Source organism: Aquila chrysaetos, unplaced genomic scaffold (genome assembly GCF_900496995.4).
Source record: "Aquila chrysaetos chrysaetos unplaced genomic scaffold, bAquChr1.4, whole genome shotgun sequence".
Lineage (NCBI taxonomy): Eukaryota > Metazoa > Chordata > Aves > Accipitriformes > Accipitridae > Aquila > Aquila chrysaetos.
The window spans coordinates 73,762-94,119 of record NW_024470398.1 but is presented as its reverse complement, the minus strand read 5'-3'; the positions used below and the strand labels follow the sequence as shown (position 1 = coordinate 94,119).

Below are 20,358 nucleotides of genomic sequence, written 5' to 3'. Positions count from 1 at the left end.
GATACCCAGCTAGCTCCTGAGGTAAAGCTGGCCAGTCCCCCTCAACCCCCTCTCTTCCCTTTTTGTCATTGAGTACGACATGATATGGCCTGCAATCTCTGTCGTTAGTTTGGGTCATCTGCCTGGTTGTGTCCCCTCTCTGCAGCTTGCGCAACCCCCATCTATTCACTGGGGGAGACAAATGAGAAACAGAGAAGGCCCTGACGCTGTGCAGACATTGCTCACATCCATCGCTGTGTTACCAACACTGTTCTGGTCACAAATCCTAAACACCGCACTGCGCTGGACTGCGATGAAGAAAATCAACGCTATCCCAGCCAAAACCAGCACAGCCCTCGACCCGAGGATGCGAGCGCAGCCCAGGCACCGGCTGGGGAGACACAGCCCGACACAGGATGGGGACCAGCATTTATTGTTCATACCAGGAAAGGCAGACACACGGAAGAAATCAGCTGAAATCTCAAAATTAAAGAACACCGGTAATAATTACAGATCTCCAAGTATCAGAAAATAGGATGTTCACCCACCCAGAAGAGCCACCACCACAGCCAGGGGTGGGCAAGCGCAGCGTGACAAGCTCTCTCTGCAGGCAGCTCTCAGCCTCCTCCAGCACCTCTCTGCGTCCAGCAGCAATAGAGCAGGGGGCCGAATCCAACAACGTGCTGGCCCCTCGTGGAGCAGTTAGACGGTCACCTCTGCAGGGACGAGAGGAAGAGACAGTGTCACCCAGGGCCACATCCCTGTCCCCAACCCACTGCTCTGGGGGACTCAGTGTCCCTCTCCTGTAGCCCAGTGCTGGTCCGGCTGCGGATCCCACGGGGGAGCACAAAGAGCTGGGGTGCCCGTCCATCCCCCCTGGTCCCACACCATACCTTTGGCTGAGCTGTCAGCCCCGCCGTCCGTGCCTGTGAGAGAGAAACAGCCGTGAGCTGACAGCCCCGTGCTCGCTACGGGCACGGTGCACGTGCCAGGAGCCGGCCCGGGAGCCACGGCCGCTCTGCAGCCACTGGGAGAGCAGGATGGAGCCGTGAGCACCAGAGAGGAGACACGATCTCTTCCATACGTCCCCGCTACAGGGATTTAAAGAGGGGCAGCACAGGGAGGACAGGGGATCGGGAAATGCCGGCAGCAGCCAGAAACCTGAGCCACAAGACCACCCCGGCATTGGGCAGCAGCTGGAGCTGGACCTGCCACCGGTACTCACCTGCCGCCGAATCATAACCCTCCTTCTTCCTCCCTGCAGAGAGAAAGAGGCATCAGCATCCACCATGGCCACCAAGCTTGGGGGTCCCCAGAGCACAGCAGCTCATGCCCGCAGCCCCTCCTGGCCCCCCAGCCCCTGCCTTCCTCCAACACCCCTCTGCCTCGCTGGCCCAGGTTCTTTACCTGATTTGTACTTCCAGAAGACAAATCCGGTGACAACGACAGTAAGTAGGATGGCAAAAGCCACCGCCAGGATGATGGTGAACAGGTTGGACTCTGTCTCTGGGGGAGAGCAGGACCGTGAGGAGGGGAAGGGGAACCACCCCAGCCCACCACTGCTCCACGTGCCCAAGGCCACCGGGCTCACCCCACATGAAGAGGCCGGGCTCGGGCAGGCTGGCGTGCTCCACGCGGCACCGGTACTTGTCCTTCTCCTCTGGAAGGGCCTCGATGGAGGCCCAGGTGTAGTAGGTGCCATCGCTGTTGGGCGCGATGCTGCCCCACTCGGTCTCCTGGTCCCTGACCTCGCCGTTCTTCAGCCAGCTGACGGTGATGGGCCGTGGGTAGAAGCCGTAAGCGCGGCAGTACAAGGTCAGGATCCCGTGGGCCTCCTTCCCTGACACTCGGACCATGGGGGGCTCTGGGGAGGGGGTGGCGGTGAGAGCTGGCACACGCACCCACAGCAGCCCGTCCCCAGGGTCCCCGTCTCGCCCTCACCTTTCCTCTCCAGCACGGCCCGCCCATAGCTCATGTATTTCCTCAGCCACTCGATGCAGGTGTTCTTCAGGTAGTGCTTCCGCCGTGCAGCTTCACTCCTGTCCTTCTCCCACTTCCTCTTGGTGATTTGCGCCACCGCATCTGCCGCAGTGAACGTCATCTTGTCCAAGTCGAAGGCGATGAAATCCCTCCCATCGTAGGCATCCTGCAGATATCCCCTGGTGCTACCGTCCTCCAGGATGTCACAGCCGTGCATGCGCTGCAGCGTGTGAGCCCCTGAAACACGACCAGGGCAATGGGGCTGAGGGGCTGCTGCAGCCCTGGGCCTTCAGTGGGGCACGGACCCCAGCAGTGCCCCCCGCCCCAACCCTGCATGACCCTTGGGGGGGATCGTGTACCAGCACGAGAGCTGCCCGCCGTCCTGCCCGGGGCCCACAGCACTCGGGGTGTCATGTAAAGCCATGACACAGACCCCCTGCACCCAGGACGTGCCTGGGCTGGCACCCAGCCCCACGGCACCCCGGGACAGCACGGGGCTGGGCTGGGTCCCAAATGCTGGGGCCGGGGATGATAAGGAGATGGGATGGGGTGGGGGAAGCCCCTCTGGCTCTGGGATGGGGGGTCTCAGCACCATGGGGAGGGCGAGGGCCTGGGACACTGGCGGTGGGAGCCCCTCTGCTTCTGGGGTCTCGACTGCCGTGGGGATGGTGAGGGGCTGGGACGTGGCGGCCACTCCTGGGTGGGGTCCTGGGCACTGTGTGTGTGGTGGGGGGATGCGCTGGGCTGGGGTGGCCAGAAGCCCCCCCTGGATCCAGCACAGGGGATCCCAAGCACTGTGGGGCTGGGACAGGGCAGCCGGGACCCCCTCGGGCTGGGGGACAGGGTGGCTGGGAGCCCTCTGACAGTGACACCAGGCAGGGAAGGGCCGGCACAACACGGGGCGCAGCGCGGGGCACCAGAGCAGGATTTTGGAGCAGGGGGAAGGAACCATCCTGTCCCACAGAGCCCCAGCCCAGCCCCATAGAGCCCCACACTCACTCCCGCTCTGGTTGGTAGCGGGCCTGAAGAGTGTGTCCAGGTTGATGCGGTAAACCTGCTTGATTCCTCTGTCCGATTGGGGGTCTCACCATCCCAGTGCTGGCTGAAGCCAGGTTGTTCCGCCATCCAGTCCTGCCCGGGGTAAACAGTCCGCCCCGTCTCGCTGTCGTAAGCGTGGAGATGAGGTTCCCGTCCACATACCAACCCATGGATACAAACTGGGGGACGCCCCGGGCTGGGCTCTGACAACACTGCCATGTGGAAGTAGCGCATGGGAGTGGAATCCTCGTGGGGGACACATGGGAGTGGTTAGAGGTGGGGGGTAGTGGGGGCTGGGGGGAGGCAGGGTGATGGGTCCCAAGAGGGTGGACACTGAAGGCTGGGTGGGGGTCCCAGGGGAGTAGATTAGGGGCAACAGGGGTTGGGGACAGCTTCAGGGGGGAATGTGATTGGTGGAGGAGTGAGTTACTGTGTGGGAGGGGGGTCCCTGGATCCTGGGAAGGGGAGCCCAGCGGTTCCCGGTGTCAAGGAAAGGGGGGTCCCAGAGGTGTCCAAGGGGTGGGGACCCGGGATGCCCGGGAAGGGGGGGCAGGGAGGTCCCGGTGTCCAAGAAAGCAGATCTGGGGGAGGGTCCGGGGGAGCAGGAAGGGGGTCCGAGGCAGGGGGGGGGGGGTGTCCCTGTTCCCGGAAAAGGGGGACCCGGGGGGGCCCCGGGAAGGGGGAAGCGGAGGTGGGGGGGAGTGTTCCCAGGGGGTCCCTGCCACCGGGGAGGGGGACCGGGGTGGTCGGAAAGGGGGGGTCGAAGGGGCCCCAGTGCCCGGGAGGGTTCGCGGTGCCAAGACAAGGGCGGTCCAGGGGGGTCCCGGTGCCCGGCAAAGGGGGTCCAGGGGGGTCCAGGGGGGTCCCGGTGCCCGGGGGTGTGGGGGGGGTCCTCCCGCGTCCCCGCCCGCGCTCACCGCTCGCCGCCCCGACGAGGACCCCCAGCAGCAGCCCCAGTCGCCCCAGTCCCGGTCCCGGTCCCAGTCCCAGTCCCCGGCCCGGCCCCATCGCGCTGCTCCGCTCCGCTCCGGCCCCGCTCGGACTGTCAAATTCAGCACCGCCTCTAGCCCCGCCCCTTCCCCGCCCCACTGGAGCCGCTCCCTCCCACCCGCCAATGGCAGCCTGGAGCCGCCTCGGACGTCACCGGGTGCCAGGCAGATCGCGTTCCCGCAGGTTGGGAGGAAGCGAAGGCGCCGGGCGCAGGGCGAAGGGCCGGGGACGGGACAGGGGACCCGCGGGACCCCCCGGGACCCGCCACCCCCTCGTACGGGTCATCCGGGTCCTGCTGTCCCGCCTCCCCGGTGTCCCCAGCGCTGGTGTCCCCCAGCCTGGGCGGGAGGGGGACCGGTACCTTCTTCTGAGCATCCGACTGTGTGACCTCGGAGCTGGAGACCTTCTTCAGGGCCCTTATCAGTGACCTCGGAGCTGGAGACCTTCTTCTTCAGGGCCCTTATGGGTGACTTCAGAGCTGGACATCTTCTTCTTCAGGGCGCAATGAGTGATCTCGGAGCTGGAGACCTTCTTCTCAGGACCCTTATGGGTGACTTCAGAGCTGGAGATCTTCTCAGGGCCCTTATGGGCTACCTCGGAGCTAGGAGACCTTCTTCTCAGGGCCCTTATCGGTGACCTCAGAGCTGGAGACCTTCTTCTCAGGGCCCTTATGGGTGACTTCAGAGCTGGAGATCTTCTCAGGGCCCTTATGGGCTACCTCGGAGCTAGGAGACCTTCTTCTCAGGGCCCTTATCGGTGACCTCAGAGCTGGAGACCTTTTTCTCAGGGCCCTTATGGGTGATCTCAGAGCTTGCAGATCTTCTTCCCAGGGCCCCTGTGCATGGTCTCAGAGCAGGAGACACACCTGGACTGCTGGGATGGAGGGCTCTCAGCCCTTCAGGAGGGGTAGGGGCAGGGCGCGGTGGAGGAGTCGCACCGGATGGAAAGGAGAGCTCTGACCGCACAGCCGTTACGGTTTGGGATGACGTGGTCGACAGCCTCTGGGTGAGGGCTAGAGGATGGAAGACGGAGCAGATGGCGCAGTGGGTGTCCGCTACCCGTCGCCCAGCCAGGATGCCAGCGCCGATGAGTTATTCCACAGACAGTTAGGAGAAATGTCTGCATCGGTCGCCCTTGTCCTTACCGGAGACCTCAACATCCCGGGCATCAGCTGGGAATGCCATACTGCTGTGACGAGCAGGTCGGGGAGATGCCTGGAGGCTGGTGAAGATGCCTTCTTGTCACAAGTACTCAGTGAGCCAGCTAGGAGAGATGCCCCCCTAGACTTGTTCTTTGTGAACGGAGAAGGACTCGTTGGAGATGTGATGGTTGGTGGCTGTCTCGGCCACAGCAATCGTGAAATGGTTGAGTTTATGGGGGTGGTGTTCGGCAGCAGGCTCAACGGGAGTCAGCAGCGTGTCCTGGCAGCCGAGAGGGCAAACCGCATCCTGGGATGTCCCCATCCCCAGTTCTGGTGTCCCCATCCCCGCTCTCGGTGTCTCCATCCCAGCTCCTGGTGCATCAAACAGAGCGTCGCCAGCCGGTCAAGAGAGGGGATTGTCCTGCTGTCGTCAGCGTTGGTGCGGCCTCACCTGGAGCACTGCGTGCTGTGCTGGGCCCCACCGTTTTGAGAAGGATGTGAAGGTCCTTGAATGCATCCAGAGGAGGGCAACCAAGCTGGTGACAGGGCTGGAAGGAACGTCCTCCGAGGAGCGGCTGAGGACTTTGGGCTTGTCTGCTTGGGAGAGAAGGAGGCTGAGGGGTGACCTCATGGCTCTGTGCAGCTTCCTGAGGAGGGGACGTGGGGAGAGAGGTGCTGAGCTCTTCTCCCTGGGATCCAGGGACAGGACGCCTGGGAATGGTTCAAAGCTGCACCAGGGGAGGTTCAGACTGGACATGAGGAAGCGTTTCTTCACTGAGGTGGTCAAACCCTGGCACAGGCTTCCTGGAGAGGTGGTCGAGGCACCAAGGCTGTCAGGGTTTAAGAGGCATTTGGAGAATGCCCTTAATAATATGCTTTGACTTCTGCTCCGTCCTGAAGTGGTTGGGCAGTTGGACTAGATGGTTGTTGTAGGTCCCTTCCAACTCAACTATTCTGTTCTAATTTCTCAGAGCCCATCTGCATGGGCTCAGACCAGGAGACCTTCTCAGTGCCCGTCTCCTTTGGCTCAGAACATGAGGCCGTCTCCTCAGCACCCGCCTGCATGACCTCAGAGCAGGAGACCTTCTTCTCAGCACCCTTTTGCATGGCTTCAGAGGAGCAGACCTTCTCCGCGGCTGTGGTGGGTTGACCCTAGCTGGACAGGGAGATCATTCAGCAATTACCATCACGGGCAAAACAGACTTGACTTGGGGAAATTAATTTCTTGCCAAATTAGGGTAGGATAATAAGAAAGAAGAACAAATGTTAAAACCCCTTCCCGCACCCCTCCCTTCTTCCCAGGCACAGCTTCACTCCTGAATTCTCTCCCTCCTCCCCTCAAGCAGCGCAGGGGGACGGGGAATGGCGGTCGGGGTCAGTTCATCCCACCTTGTCTCTGCCGCTCCTTCCTCCTCACCCTCTTCCCCTGCTCCATTGTGGGGTCCCACCCTCGGGAGACAGTCCTCCACAAACTTCTCCAACGTGGGTCCTTCAGGGCGAATCCACCTGGTTCACTGTGGGCCTCCATGGGCTGCCAGGGGACAGCCTGCCTCACCATGGTCTTCCCCACAGGCTACAGGGGAATCTCTGCTCCAGTGCCTGGAGCACCTCCTCCCCCTCCTTCTTCACTGACCTTGGGGTCTGGAGGGTTGTTTCTCTCACATTTTCTCATTCTTCTCTCTCCAGTTGCTGTTGTGCATTATTTTTTTCCATTTATTAAATACGTTAAGCCAGAGGTGCTACCACCGTCGCTGCTGGGCTCGGCCTTGGCCAGCAGCAGGTCTGTCTTGGAGCCAGCTGGAAGTGACTCCATCCAACATGGGGGCAGCTCCTGGCATTTGCTCACAGAAGCCACCCCAGCAGCTCCCTCCACCACCCAAACCCTTGCCTTGTACACCCAATAGTCCCCAGCACGGGGAAGGTTCTTTCTCCATCACTTCTGTCACATGGTTCCCATCAGAGCTTGGGGCTTGCTGCAGAGATACGGCCGGTGCTGTGAGCAGCTGGAACTCCTGAGATCGTGGTCATTCAGGAACAGACAGGAGTGGTGGGATGGATGGTCATCAGCTCTTCAGGAGGGCAGGTGAGGGATGTAAGGGAGAGCTCTGACCGCACAGCCATTACGGTTTGGGATGACGTGGTCGACAGCCTCTGGGTGAGGGCTAGAGGATGGAAGAAAAAGGAGAGGGCGAAGTGGGTGTCCACTACCTGTGGCCCAGCCAGGACACCAGCGCCGATGAGTTATTCCACAGACAGTCAGCAGAAATCTCTGGATCGGTCACCCTTGTCCTTACCGGAGACCTCAACATCCCAGGCATCAGCTGGGAATATCATACTGCTGTGACGAGCAGGTCGGGGAGATGCCTGGAGGTTGGTGAAGATGTCTTCTTGTCACAAGTACTCAGTGATATCCACCCTGCAGCCCGTGGGGAAGACCATGGTGAGGCAGGCTGTCCCCCTGCAGCCCACGGAGGTCCACGGTGGAGCAGATCTTCACCCGCAGCCCAGGGAGGATCCCATGCCGGAGCAGGTGGGTGCCCGAGGGAGGCTGTGAGCCCGTGGGAAGCCCATGCTGTGGAGCAGGCTCCTGGCAGGACCTGTGGCCCCACGCATAGAGAAGCCCGCGCTGTGGAGCAGGTTTGCTGGCAGGACTTGTGACCCCGTGGGGGACGCGCACTGGAGCAGTCTGTGCCTGAAGGACTGCAGCCCATGGAAGGGACCCACGTTGGAGAAGTTTGTGGAGGACAGTCTCCTGTGGGAGGGACCCCACGCTGGAGCAAGGCAAGAGTGAGGAGTCCTGCCCTGAGGCGAAAGGAGCAGCAGAGCCAAGGTGGGATGAGCAGACCCTGACCCCCATTCTCCATCCCCGTGCACTGCTGGGGCAGGAGGGAGAGAATTGGGGAGTGAAGCTGTGCCCGGGAAGAAGGGAGGGGTGGGGGGAAGGTGTTCTTAACATTTGGTTTTATTTCTCATTACCCTACTCTGATTTGGTTGGCAATAAACTACATTTCTTTCCCCAGGTCGAGTCCGTTTTGCCCGTGACGGTAACTGCTGGGTGATCTCCCTGTCCTCCTCTCGACCCACAAGCCCTTCGTTCTGTTTTCTCTCCCGCTTCCAGCTGAGGGGGGGCAGTGACAGGGCGGCTTTGGGGGGCACCTGGTGTCCTGCCAGGGTCAGCCCACCACACACATCCTTGTCACATCCCAGCCACGTCCCCAGCCACGTCCCCACCGTGTCCCCACTGCGTCCCCAGCCGTCCCCTCCGCCACAGGTGGCTGTCGTCCCCCAGGAGCCGGTGCTCTTCTCCCGCTCGCTCCAGGGGGAGTGGAGCCGGGCACAGCTGATGGTGGCAGCCCACCAGGCGGGTGCCCACACCTTCATCACCCGCCTGCCCCTGGGCTATGACACAGGTCGGAGCTGTGTCCCCCTCCTCGACGTCCCTGTGTCCCCGCGGTCCCTGGTCCTGGTGTCCCCCAGGTCCCTGGCACGTGGGTTCCCTTGGCCGCCAGTCCTGGAGAGCCCTTGGTCCCTGGTCCCCATGTCCCCTGGGTCTCTCTCCCAGCAGCCCCCTGGTCCTTGGGGGGTCACCTGGGTCCACGATCCCAGCGTCCTGCAGGTCCCTGATCCCCATGTCCCCTGGGTCCTTGGTCCCCATGTCCCCTTGGTCTCAACTCCCCATGTCCCCTGGGTCCCCGCTCCCCATGTCCCCTGGGTCCCCACACCCGGGGGGTCCCCACTGACGATGCCACCCGCCGCAGGTGGAGCAGGAGATCTTCGGAGCCGCAAGGGCCGGGCGCGCGGTGCTGCTGGTGACAGGGCAGGTGGCCCTGGCCATGCGGGCGCAGCGGGTGGCCGTGCTGGAGGGGGGACGACTGCACGAGCTGGAGTCCCCCAAGGAGCTCCTGCGCCCCGGCAGCCGCTACTGGTGCCTGCTGCAGGGTGGGGGACAAATGGGGACAGCGGGGGACGGGGACACGGGGAAGGAGGGGGACGGACAGCAGGAGCTGGGGATGGGGACAGCAGATGCCAGGATGGGGACACCAAGGGACGTGGGGACACCAAGGGATGGGGACCGTGGGAGCCAGGATGGGGATACTGGGGACAGGGATGGGGACAGTGGGAGCCAGGACGGGGACACTAAGAGATGGGATGGGGACACCAAGAGCAGGGATGGGGACACCACAAACCAGGATAGGGACAGTGAGAACAGGGATGGGGACGCCGAAAGCTGTGACAAGCGACCATGACAGCTGTGACGGGGAGCACGGGTGCCAGGCTGGGCACACTGCCATATCCCTGCTGCATGACGGTGACCGGGCTGCCACCGGGTGTTAGCAAGGCTGCTGACCAGCAGAGCTGGCCAGAGGACACAGAGGTTGAAATAAATCCTTCTGTTTGTGCCCAGGATGTGTTGGGGGACCCCGAAGCTGCGGAAAGGGCTGCAGGCACGGGGGGTGCAGGGATAGGGGCAGCAATGGGGTGGCCAGAGGTGGGGGGAGGGAGACTCTGCCCCTGTTGGGACAGAAATTTGTATGAAATAAAGCAGATTTTCTCCAGAGAGGAGCCAGCTGGGGTGGGGGAGCCTCCCGGCCTGGCTGTGGGGTCTTCGGTACCGAAGCCATGCGCTCACCCTCCGGTGTCACTGTCACCATGGGAAGCATGTGGTGCTGGCCTCGGCGCGATATAATTAATCTGCCGGCCTCCCCCTCGTGATAGCACAGCCAAGTGCCCCTTAGACCACAGAGGCTTCACTCACTTGAGGCCGGCACATTGTTCACGGCAATGAAGGACCTGCACGATGACTGAAGTGATTGGGTCAGGGCCACCCCTCCATCGTGAGCTCATGTTGCATTAAAGGGTAAAGGAATCTGGCAGAAAATAAACCCCCTTGCATTCCAGCTTATCCTCAGATGTCAGAGGGGCAGGGGGCGGTTAGGTTTCGTTTCTGAGTAATGTCCAACTCAGCACTTGTAAGTCCAGTCGCACAATGACGCATGCACTTATAGCACACTGCACTCTCAGCTTAACCGCATTCAACGCACGAGAATTGCCAGACTCAGGGAGTTTGGTTGCGTTAACAAACTATCACGGCTAGATTAATGAGCAGCGCAGTTTATTAAAGCAACAGGACAGGTTCTTTTGGATGGCCGGTGATAAATACACTGTCTGCAAAGCACGTGCAAATGATAATGCAGTCGACTACAAGCACATTAAATCATGAAAGAAAAGAGCTCTGAAGAATTCTCAGTTTCCCAGGGAAGCACTCGGTACAGCCGAGTGTTCGAATCTCACCCAATAGCTGTCTCTGTGCGGAGGAAGAGAGGTTCAGCCCATTGACTGATCCCAGAAGTCAGCGATGTCCTCCCGACTTGTCTGTGATGGTGTCTTCCCTAACAGTCTTCCTCTTTTGAGGTCTTTTTATCCTTTTTTTTTTTTTTTCTTTTAAGTAGAGCTTGAGTGACTCTAGTCATACATACCTTTACTTTGATTGCTATAAAGTTCTCTCACTTTGCTTTTAAAGGTATATGCTAGAGAAAATCCAGAGCACATTGCTCCGGGGGGGGTTTGTTGCACCTTGGAAGTGGGTAACTTCTGGGATGGAGGTGTGGTTTTGTGTTATAATGATATTATAATGAGCAAAGGTCACCCAAAGGACATGATGTTACATGTCAGTACCCCAAAACTGGGCACATGTGATATAAATCAGAAGTAGGGCATTAGCTCGACAGAACCCCCATTATTTTACCGCCTTGCTTCAGTGGATTCAATGCAGGGACCAACCCTTCTCATTCCTATCGTTCCAGTTCCCTAGCCCTGCGATCACAGAGTCTGGCAGCGGCATCTCCAGCCCGCTCCACCCTCTGTGTTACTTTTCAGAGTTGGCATACCAAGCTCCCCTGGTGTTGCTGACATCTAAAGTTGCAGGTTATGTTCCTCAGGGAACTACCATGGAACCGATTCTGGAGGTTGACCTTCCCTTGCGGTGGGGGGGGGGGGTGATATCCATAAGCCACCTCCAGCAATCATTCCACAGCCCACCTGTTGTCTCTCTCCCAATGTCCCACGCACCCACCGAGCTGTGAACAGCTCACGACGACGTTCCCAGTCCAGGTCTACCTGAACCACTCCAATTTTTTGCCACCTGGTCTACTTGCTCCTTGCGTTGATGTTCTCTGGGGCGTGGCTCTTGGACATTGACGTGATGGGACTCTACCCAGGCAGCAAGGTCCTGCTGCCATAACGCAGCAGCCCAGAGGGGTTTACCTCTGTGACCATCGCTGTAGCCACCCCACAGGCCATTGGCCACCCTCTACCAGTCAGTAGGGAGACAGAGTACTGGCCACGTTTCTCAGGCAGCAAGCTCTAGGGCCAGCTGGGTGGCTTTGACTTCTGCAGCGTCCCTCGAAAGATGAAAGATGGAGAGAGACATCTCACCAAGGCCTGTAGTGACAGGACAAGCGCCGTGGTTTGAAACTGGAAGAGGGGAGATCGAGACTGGACATAAGAAATGTTTTCCAAAGAGGCTGGTGAGGTCCTGGACCAGGTTGCCCAGAGAAGTCGTGGACACCCCATCTCTGGGAGTGTTCAAGGTGAGATAGGACGAGAGGAAAAGGCCTCAAGTTGTGCCAGGGAAGGTTTTAGATTGGATATTAGGAGAAATGTCTTCACTGGAAGGGGTGTCAAGCACTGGAACAGGCTGCCCAGGGAAGTGGTGGACTTCACCCATCCAGCACCTCATGTCTTTCTTGTAGTGAGGGGCCCAAAACCGCACACAGTAGTTCGAGGTGCGGCCTCACCAGTGCCGAGTACAGGGGCACGAGCACTTCCTAGTCCTGCTGGCCACACCATTTCTGACACAAGCCAGGATGCTCTTGGCTGCCTTGGCCACCTGGGCACAAGGCCATGGGATACAGCTCCGTATCTACAGTGGCCCACCGGTTGCCTCTTTGGATCCTTGAAGTATCTTCACTCCCTTGAAGTATCTAACTTTCAAGTCAGGGGTCTGATGTGCCAGGCCATCGAATCCATCTGTCCCTTTCCTCTGCCCAGCCGGGGGCAGGACCCCTCGTCCTGATCAGAGCATTCGTCACCTGACTCCTGCAACTGCAAAACCAAAAACCCTTTTCAACCCCAAGAGGAAGCCCACGTCTCTCTCGCCCAGGCTGCGTTGCCAGGACTAGTCACAGGTACGATCCTACGGCGGTCCAGCATGGTCCTTCCATGGTACTGGGCATGGGGGTCGACCCCACGTGGATGTACGTCCACTGGATCAGGATCAGGAGGAGTAGAGGTGTCCTCAGCCCATCTACTGTGCCTGGGGAATTGCTCGACAGCCACCGGAGCAGCAAATCTCCCTGGATGGTCCCTTTTTTCGCCACTGTTTATCCTCCAACAATTCTTGCCCGTGGGCTTCCAGGACCGAGGTAGGGGCCACCGTCCCACTTCCCCGTGTCCCTCCTCATGGTCACGCAGACAGAACCCTCCCGGGTGGCACACGGCGTGCGCCCACGGCCCCGTTGCATTGAGCAGGCTCCTGGTAGCCGAGATGCTGGCCTGTAGGCGCAAGGAGGGAGATTCTCCACCTTCTCTTCGAGTGGCCGGACCTTGGGGAACAGTATGTCCACAGCTGAGACAAAAAACCCGTGGTGGCGAGGGGGAACAGAGGTCCTCCTTGAATCGCTGGATCTGGCAGACCAGTCATGGGCAGTTGGAGCCTCTAAGTCTACCCAGTCCCCACAGCCGGGTTGCTGGTGCACCATCCATGTGCTCCGTACAAAACATCCGCCATACAGACCTTGTGCACTGGAAGTCATCCCGATCTTTGGGGGACCAATTATTGCCCAGGTCACTGTGGACCACCGCAAACACCTTCAGGTACAGGTATGTTCCTCTCTGGTATGGGTATGACCTCGCTGGGTTACAAGGATCTTCCTCGAGTAGATACTTTTGCTTTCACACTCATAAGAGCCACCTCCAGAGGTGACGGGTGGCTGCCCCTCTTCCGATCCATCAATCCCACAGTCCCTAGCAGTGGATCCCAGCTGCTGGGCTTCCCTACCCTTCTAGTTCCAGCCTGTCGGCCCCACCATCCCAGCATCGGAGCAACCAGGGAGCAAATGTCTTCACCCGGCTGACAGACACAATCGTTCCCTGTATCTCGCAGCCCGCTCAGGGATAGGGACCAGGTCGTTCTGCTCTGCCCCTTCTCAGGGGAAGAGTCCCTGTGTGGATTTCACTGGAGTCCTTGACTGCAAGAGCAACTATTAAAGTTCAGAGTGGAGCCCCTGGTTTAGTTCGCAGTGACTGTCTGCAGGACCTCAAATCGGCGAGACGTTTCTCTCGGCGCCCATCTGCACGGCCTCATATCAGACCTTCTCAGTGCCCGTCTGCGTGGCCTCCGAGCAAGAGATCTTCTTGTCAGTGTCAGTGGGTGTTGGCCTTGGAGCAAGAGCCCTTCTTATCAGTGCCCACCTGCGTGGCCTCGGACCAAGAGCCCTTCTTATCAGTGCCCGTCTGTGTGTGGCCTTGGAGCAAGAGGACCTTCTTATCAGTGCTTGTCTGCGTGGCCTCAGACCAGGAGATCCTCTTCTCAGTGCCTGTCTGCGTGGCCTCAGACCTCACCACCTCCACCACAGGGATGCCGATACCCAGCTAGCTCCTGAGGAAAAGCTGGCCAGTCCCCCTCAACCCCCCTCTCTTCCCTTTTATCGTTGAGGATGACATGATATGGCCTGCAATCTCTGTCGTTAGTTTGGGTCATCTGCCTGGTTGTGTCCCCTCTCTGCAGCTTGCGCAACCCCCATCTATTCACTGGGGGAGACAAATGAGAAACAGAGAAGGCCCTGACGCTGTGCAGACATTGCTCACATCCATCGCTGTGTTACCAACACTGTTCTGGTCACAAATCCTAAACACCGCACTGCGCTGGACTGCGATGAAGAAAATCAACGCTATCCCAGCCAAAACCAGCACAGCCCTCGACCCGAGGATGCGAGCGCAGCCCAGGCACCGGCTGGGGGAGACACAGCCCGACACAGGATGGGGAGCCAGCATTTATTGTTCGTGCCAGGAAATGTACACACATGGAAGAAATCAGCTGCAACCCTCAAATTAAAGAACACCGGTAATAATTACAGATCTCCAAGTATCAGAAAATAGGATGTTCACCCACCCAGAAGAGCCACCACCACAGCCAGGGGTGGGCAAGCGCAGCGTGACAAGCTCTCTCTGCAGGCAGCTCTCAGCCTCCTCCAGCACCTCTCTGCGTCCAGCAGCAATAGAGCAGGGGGCCGAATCCAACAACGTGCTGGCCCCTCGTGGAGCAGTTAGACGGTCACCTCTGCAGGGACGAGAGGAAGAGACAGTGTCACCCAGGGCCACATCCCTGTCCCCAACCCACTGCTCTGGGGGACTCAGTGTCCCTCTCCTGTAGCCCAGTTGCTGGTCCGGCTGCGGATCCCACGGGGGAGCACAAAGAGCTGGGGTGCCGTCCATCCCCCCTGGTCCCACACCATAACCTTTTGGCTGAGCTGTCAGACCCGCCGTCCGTGCCTGTGAGAGAGAAACAGCGTGAGCTGACAGCCCGTGCTCGCTACGGGCACGGTGGCACGTGCCAGGAGCCGGCCCGGGAGCCACGGCCGCTCTGCAGCCACTGGGAGAGCAGGATGGAGCCGTGAGCACCAGAGAGGAGACACAATCTCTTCCATACGTCCCCGCTACGGGGATTTAAAGCGGGGCAGCACAGGGAGGACAGGGGAGTCGGGAAATGCCGGCAGCGGCCAGAAACCTGAGCCACAAGACCACCCCAGCATTGTGGCAGCAGCTGGAGCTGGACCTGCCACCGGTACTCACCTGCAGCCGAATCATAACCCTTCTTCTTCCTCCCTGCAGAGAGAAAGAGGCATCAGCATCCACCATGGCCACCAAGCTTGGGGGTCCCCAGAGCACAGCAGCTCATGCCCGCAGCCCCTCCTGGCCCCCCAGCCCCTGCCTTCCTCCAACACCCCTCTGCCTCGCTGGCCCAGGTTCTTTACCTGATTTGTACTTCCAGAAGACAAATCCGGTGACAACGACAGTAAGTAGGATGGCAAAAGCCACCGCCAGGATGATGGTGAACAGGTTGGACTCTGTCTCTGGGGGAGAGCAGGACCGTGAGGAGGGGAAGGGGAACCACCCCAGCCCACCACTGCTCCACGTGCCCAAGGCCACCGGGCTCACCCCACATGAAGAGGCCGGGCTCGGGCAGGCTGGCGTGCTCCACGCGGCACCGGTACTTGTCCTTCTCCTCTGGAAGGGCCTCGATGGAGGCCCAGGTGTAGTAGGTGCCATCGCTGTTGGGCGCGATGCTGCCCCACTCGGTCTCCTGGTCCCTGACCTCGCCGTTCTTCAGCCAGCTGACGGTGATGGGCCGTGGGTAGAAGCCGTAAGCGCGGCAGTACAAGGTCAGGATCCCGTGGGCCTCCTTCCCTGACACTCGGACCATGGGGCGCTCTGGGCAGGGGGTGGCGGTGAGAGCTGGCACACGCACCCACAGCAGCCCGTCCCCAGGGTCCCCGTCTCGCCCTCACCTTTCCTCTCCAGCACGGCCCGCCCATAGCTCATGTATTTCCTCAGCCACTCGATGCAGGTGTTCTTCAGGTAGTGCTTCCGCCGTGCAGCTTCACTCCTGTCCTTCTCCCACTTCCTCTTGGTGATTTGCGCCACCGCATCTGCCGCAGTGAACGTCATCTTGTCCAAGTCGAAGGCGATGAAATCCCTCCCATCGTAGGCGTACTGCTCATACCCCCTGGTGCTACCGTCCTCCAGGATGTCACAGCCCAGCATGCGCTGCAGCGTGTGAGCCCCTGAAACACGACCAGGGCAATGGGGCTGAGGGGCTGCTGCAGCCCTGGGCCTTCAGTGGGGCACGGACCCCCAGCAGTGCCCCCCGCCCCAACCCTGCATGACCCTTGGGGGGGCTCGTGTACCAGCACGAGAGCTGCCCGCCGTCCTGCCCGGGGCCCACAGCACTCGGGGTGTCATGTAAAGCCATGACACAGACCCCCTGCACCCAGGACGTGCCTGGGCTGGCACCCAGCCCCACGGCACCCCGGGACAGCACGGGGCTGGGCTGGGTCCCAAATGCTGGGGCCGGGGATGATAAGGAGATGGGATGGGGTGGGGGAAGCCCCTCTGGCTCTGGGATGGGGGGTCTCAGCACCATGGGGAGGGCGAGGGCCTGGGACACTGGCGGTGGGAGCCCCTCTGCTTCTGGGGGTCTCGACTGCCGTGGGGATGGTGAGGGGCTGGGACGTGGCGGCCACTCCTGGGCTGGGGTCCTGGGCACTGTGTGTGTGGTGGGGGGATGCGCTGGGCTGGGGTGGCCAGAAGCCCCCCCTGGATCCAGGCCAGGGGATCCCAAGCACTGTGGGGCTGGGACAGGGCAGCCGGGACCCCCTCGGGCTGGGGGACAGGGTGGCTGGGAGCCCTCTGACAGTGACACCAGGCAGGGAAGGGCCAGCACAACACGGGGCAGCAGCGCGGGGCACAGCAGGATCTTGGAGCAGGGGGAAGGAACTCTGCTGTCCCATAGAGCCCCAGCCCAGCCCCATAGAGCCCCACACTCACTCCCGCTCTGGTTGTAGCGGCCCTGCAGTGTGTCCAGGTTGATGCGGTAAACCTGCTGATTCCTCTGTCCGATTTGGGTCTCAATATCCCAGTACTGCTGGTCCAGGTTGTCCGCCATCCAGTCTGCCCGGGGTACCGTCCTCCCCGTCTCGCTGTCATAGTGATCAATGAGGTTCCCGTCCACGTACCCCACGGATACAAACTGGGGGACCCCCGGGCTGGGCTCTGACACTGCCATGTGGAAGTAGCGCAGGGAGTGGAATCCTGTGGGGACACAGGGAGTGGTTAGAGGTGGGGGGCAGTGGGGCTGGGGGGAGGCAGGGGTGAGGGGTCCCAGGGGTGGGCACTGAGGCTGGGTGGGGGTCCCAGGGGAGTAGATTAGGGCAACAGGGGTGGGACAGCTTCAGGGGGGATGTGATTGGTGGAGGAGTGAGTTATGTGTGGGAGGGGGGTCCTGGATCCTGGGAAGGGGAGCCCAGCAGTGTCCTGGTGTCAAGGAAAGGGGGGTCCCAGAGGTGTCCAAGGGGTGGGGTACCCAGGATGCCCGGGAAGGGGGGACCAGGGAGGTCCCGGTGTCCAAGAAAGCAGATCTGGGAGAGGGTCCAAGGGAGCAGGAAGGTCTGAGGCAGGGTGGGGGAGGTGTCCTGGTTCTCAGAAAAGGGGGAGCCAGGGGGGAGCCCCAGGAAGGGGGAACCGGAGGTGTGGGGGAGTGTTCCCAGGGGGTCCCTGTGACTGGGGAGGGGGACCGGGGTGGTAGGAAAGGGGGGGTTCGAAGGGGTCCCAGTGCCCAGGAGGGTTCCCGGTGCCAAGAGGATGGTCTAGGGGGATCCCGCTGCCCAGGGCTCCCGCATCCCCGGCTGTGCTCACCGCTCGCTGCCCCGCCGAGGAGCCCCAGCAGCAGCCCCAGTTCCAGTCCCAGCCCTCGACCCAGCCCCATCACGCTGCTCCGCTCCGACCCCGCAACTGCATGGACTCCCGAACCCCGCAACGACTCAAGCCCCGCCCCAGGGGCACCGCTACCTCCCTCCCTCCACCCTCCCTCCACCATCAGCCTAGAGCCGCCTCGGACGTCCCTGGGTGCCAGGCGGATTGCATTCCCGCAGACTGGGATAAAGCGAAAGAGCTGGAGGAAGGCGGAGGCTGGGGGGGGGACCCAGGGGACCCGCGGGACCCCCCCGGGAGCCCATCAATCCCCGGGACCCCCGGACCCCACCCGCGGGACCCCCCCACCCAGAGTCACCCAGTGTCCCCTGTTCCCACTGTCCCTCACACCAGTGTCCCCTGTACGGGTGTTAGAGACTGAAAGAGTTAATGTCTCAAATATTGTGGTGGGGCAAGTTCTGCCTAACAAAGAACTCTGCATGAACTCCGCCTAACATGGAGCCACAGGTGAAGAGAAGCCGTTCAGCACCAGACATCAGCAACAGGAGGGGGAGGGCGTGCCGGAGGGTGCACAGCTCCCTGTTCGGATAACGCCGCTTTGGACAGGCTGGGCAGGGCAGCTCACCGTGCATGGCGAAAGATCACGTCTGCAGGGAGGGGGAGGTTGCTCCCCAAACGACCCCCAAGCCCAAAGGCTCACAGACTGATCAGGGCACCTAATTAGCCGAAGGAGTTCGAGTGCACTCCCGAAGGAGGGGCAAAGATGGTAAAAGCTCATGAACTGAAGCCCCACGTGCGCAAGCCCGCCGGAACTGGACCCCTCGGCCGATTGAACCAATGCTGGATCCAGGGCCGGTGATATCGTTCTCTCTTTCTTTTTCCTTTTCTCTCCTTATTCCCTAAACTGATGTATATGGTTACCACGGGTTACTGAGGTAGTTCCATGCCTATTCCTGTCGCAAGAAACCACGCCACCTACTGTTATGCCTCCCAAATGCAGTTTGCTTCTGTCAGGAATAAAATCTTTAACTGATTGTTTGGTGTCGTTTCACCTTAATTTAGCCCAATGGAATTCCAAATTCAGCACGACTCCCTGGTCTGTCCAGTCCGGGTCATGACATTTTTGGCGTAGTCAACAGGATTTCCTTGGTATTGCTAAAGCAATCACTGGGACTAGGTCCTTACTGTGGCCCCTCTCTGAGAGGAGTCATACACAAGGGGAGATGGTACTCAGAGGACTTAATAATCTGATTTTGTTGCAGTCTCCCTGGGAGGTCCGTGTGTAGAGGTAGTTCCCAGGGGACTACTAAAAACATCTGATCCTTGTAATTGTGTCCCTATTATGCTCCCCCTGGGAGATCTGACCAGAGACCTACTTCTCTCCTGGAGAGATTAAGTGCCTACAGTGCCCAGCTCTTTCCCCTTGGTATGACTCCCACTATGCCCCACCTTGGAAATCTGACTGTAGACTCTATTTCTCTCTTGGAGAGATTAGAGGGTTACCATGCCCAACTCTTCCCCCTTGGCATAACATCGGTTTGTGTGGTTTTAGGAGCCATTCTTGTGGCAGCACCATGGAACAAACGTGTGACCTGACAAGCAGAAGGAAAGATGATAAAATCCTTTCAAGATTTAGCAAAGATTTTGCAGGAGCATTTGGAAAATGAGACAAGAAGTGTCTCTAATCAACTTGCCGCTGACTGAGTGACTAACCAGAGGTTACGTACTGCTCTGATGGAGGCTTTGGAGTGGAAAAGGGTATTAAGGGAGCAATTAGATTAAACTCACTCCCAGATTGGTGTAGAAAATGTGGATGCAGACTCTGATGGGGAAAAAGAATCAAAATCATATCCTTTTGAAGACCTAGGACAGATAAGGGAAATGTTTCCTCTTGCGATGGGGGAAGTCACAATGCAGTCTTTGATTTAAGACTGAGACTGTGGATGGTGGCCAAGGAAGAGCCCAACAAGTTACCACCCACATTGTCTCTCGTTCCCCCACTGATTTGGCTAAAATTCAGGAAAAATATTCCCAGGGACCCCGAGAAATGGAAACTGAGTATGTGTGGAGAGTATCCCTTGCTGGGGGTGACTGCATCCTGCTAAGTGAGGATAAGGCAAGGGGATATTGGGGTCTGGGAGTTTTCCTAATTACAGATGACAATAGAGAGCCGTGGTCCCTGACCCAAAGAGTAGCATATTGGCCATGTGGATTGGATCCTATGGAGAGGGGAGACCCCTTTTCAATTAAAACGCCTACAGTAGGTCACATTTTGCAGAGTGTACAAAAAACTGCCTGTCTCCAGTTGATGCATGATCGATTCCTGGTTCCACAACAGTCATCTCCCATGCAACACGTGACAGACCCTGAAAGGTTGCATCCTCTTATAAGGGGACTGCCTGATGCCTTGAAATTGTATACAGTACAACTACAAGATCACTTGAGAGCACCCCAAAGAAGGGGAGGCCCCCCCAGAGATGACATGGGGAGAAATAACACAGGAATTGATTAATTACGGGAGACGGATGGGATTCACCACTCAGGGAGAGACAAAATCTAAAGCAGACTTCAGGAGGTGGAAGAGAATGGAGAAATAGAACCTAAGCCCCTGTACGATTCTCGACTCCCACCTCCGACGAGGTTGACACGGCCTCCTGACAATAAAAGACATACCCTCTGTCCACAGTGTATCTCAAAGGGAATCATCCTCAGGGAGGTGATGGACTGGTTGCCCACTCCCA

At 59.5% G+C, this 20,358-nt stretch overlaps 1 protein-coding gene across 4 annotated transcripts; it reads right to left on the bottom strand.

Moving 5' to 3' along the window:
* Positions 1-396: 396 nt before the first annotated feature.
* Positions 397-17,781, bottom strand: LOC115338300 (class I histocompatibility antigen, F10 alpha chain-like). 4 transcript variants are annotated; one of them, XM_030006826.2, is made up of 8 exons: positions 17,603-17,780; positions 16,736-16,999; positions 15,697-15,972; positions 15,347-15,619; positions 15,163-15,261; positions 14,981-15,013; positions 873-905; positions 397-695 (listed from the first exon to the last, which is right to left on the bottom strand). In XM_030006826.2, the coding sequence occupies exons 1-8, from the start codon at positions 17,670-17,672 to the stop codon at positions 682-684; spliced, it is 1,062 nt and encodes a 353-aa protein (XP_029862686.1). In that variant the 5' UTR covers positions 17,673-17,780; the 3' UTR covers positions 397-681. The 4 variants fall into 4 exon arrangements, with proteins under 4 accessions (XP_029862686.1, XP_029862684.1, XP_040977864.1 ...); XM_030006824.2 differs by lacking the exon at positions 397-695 and having other exon boundaries at positions 723-905; positions 17,603-17,781; XM_030006823.2 differs by lacking the exons at positions 397-695; positions 14,981-15,013; positions 15,163-15,261; positions 15,347-15,619; positions 15,697-15,972 and adding exons at positions 1,205-1,237; positions 1,387-1,485; positions 1,571-1,843; positions 1,921-2,196 and having other exon boundaries at positions 733-905.
* Positions 17,782-20,358: the final 2,577 nt, after the last annotated feature.

Bases quoted from the DNA above. Each gene is read 5' to 3' on its own strand.
- LOC115338300 (XM_030006824.2), bottom strand. From the start codon at position 17,672: ATGGGGCTGGGTCGAGGGCTGGGACTGGAACTGGGGCTGCTGCTGGGG. The intron at 15,973-16,735 runs GTGAGTGTGGGG...GTCGTGTTTCAG, and splicing joins CCGCTACAACCAGAGCGGGA to GGGCTCACACGCTGCAGCGC. The intron at 15,014-15,162 runs GTAAAGAACCTG...TTCTCTCTGCAG, and splicing joins CTTCTGGAAGTACAAATCAG to GGAGGAAGAAGAAGGGTTAT.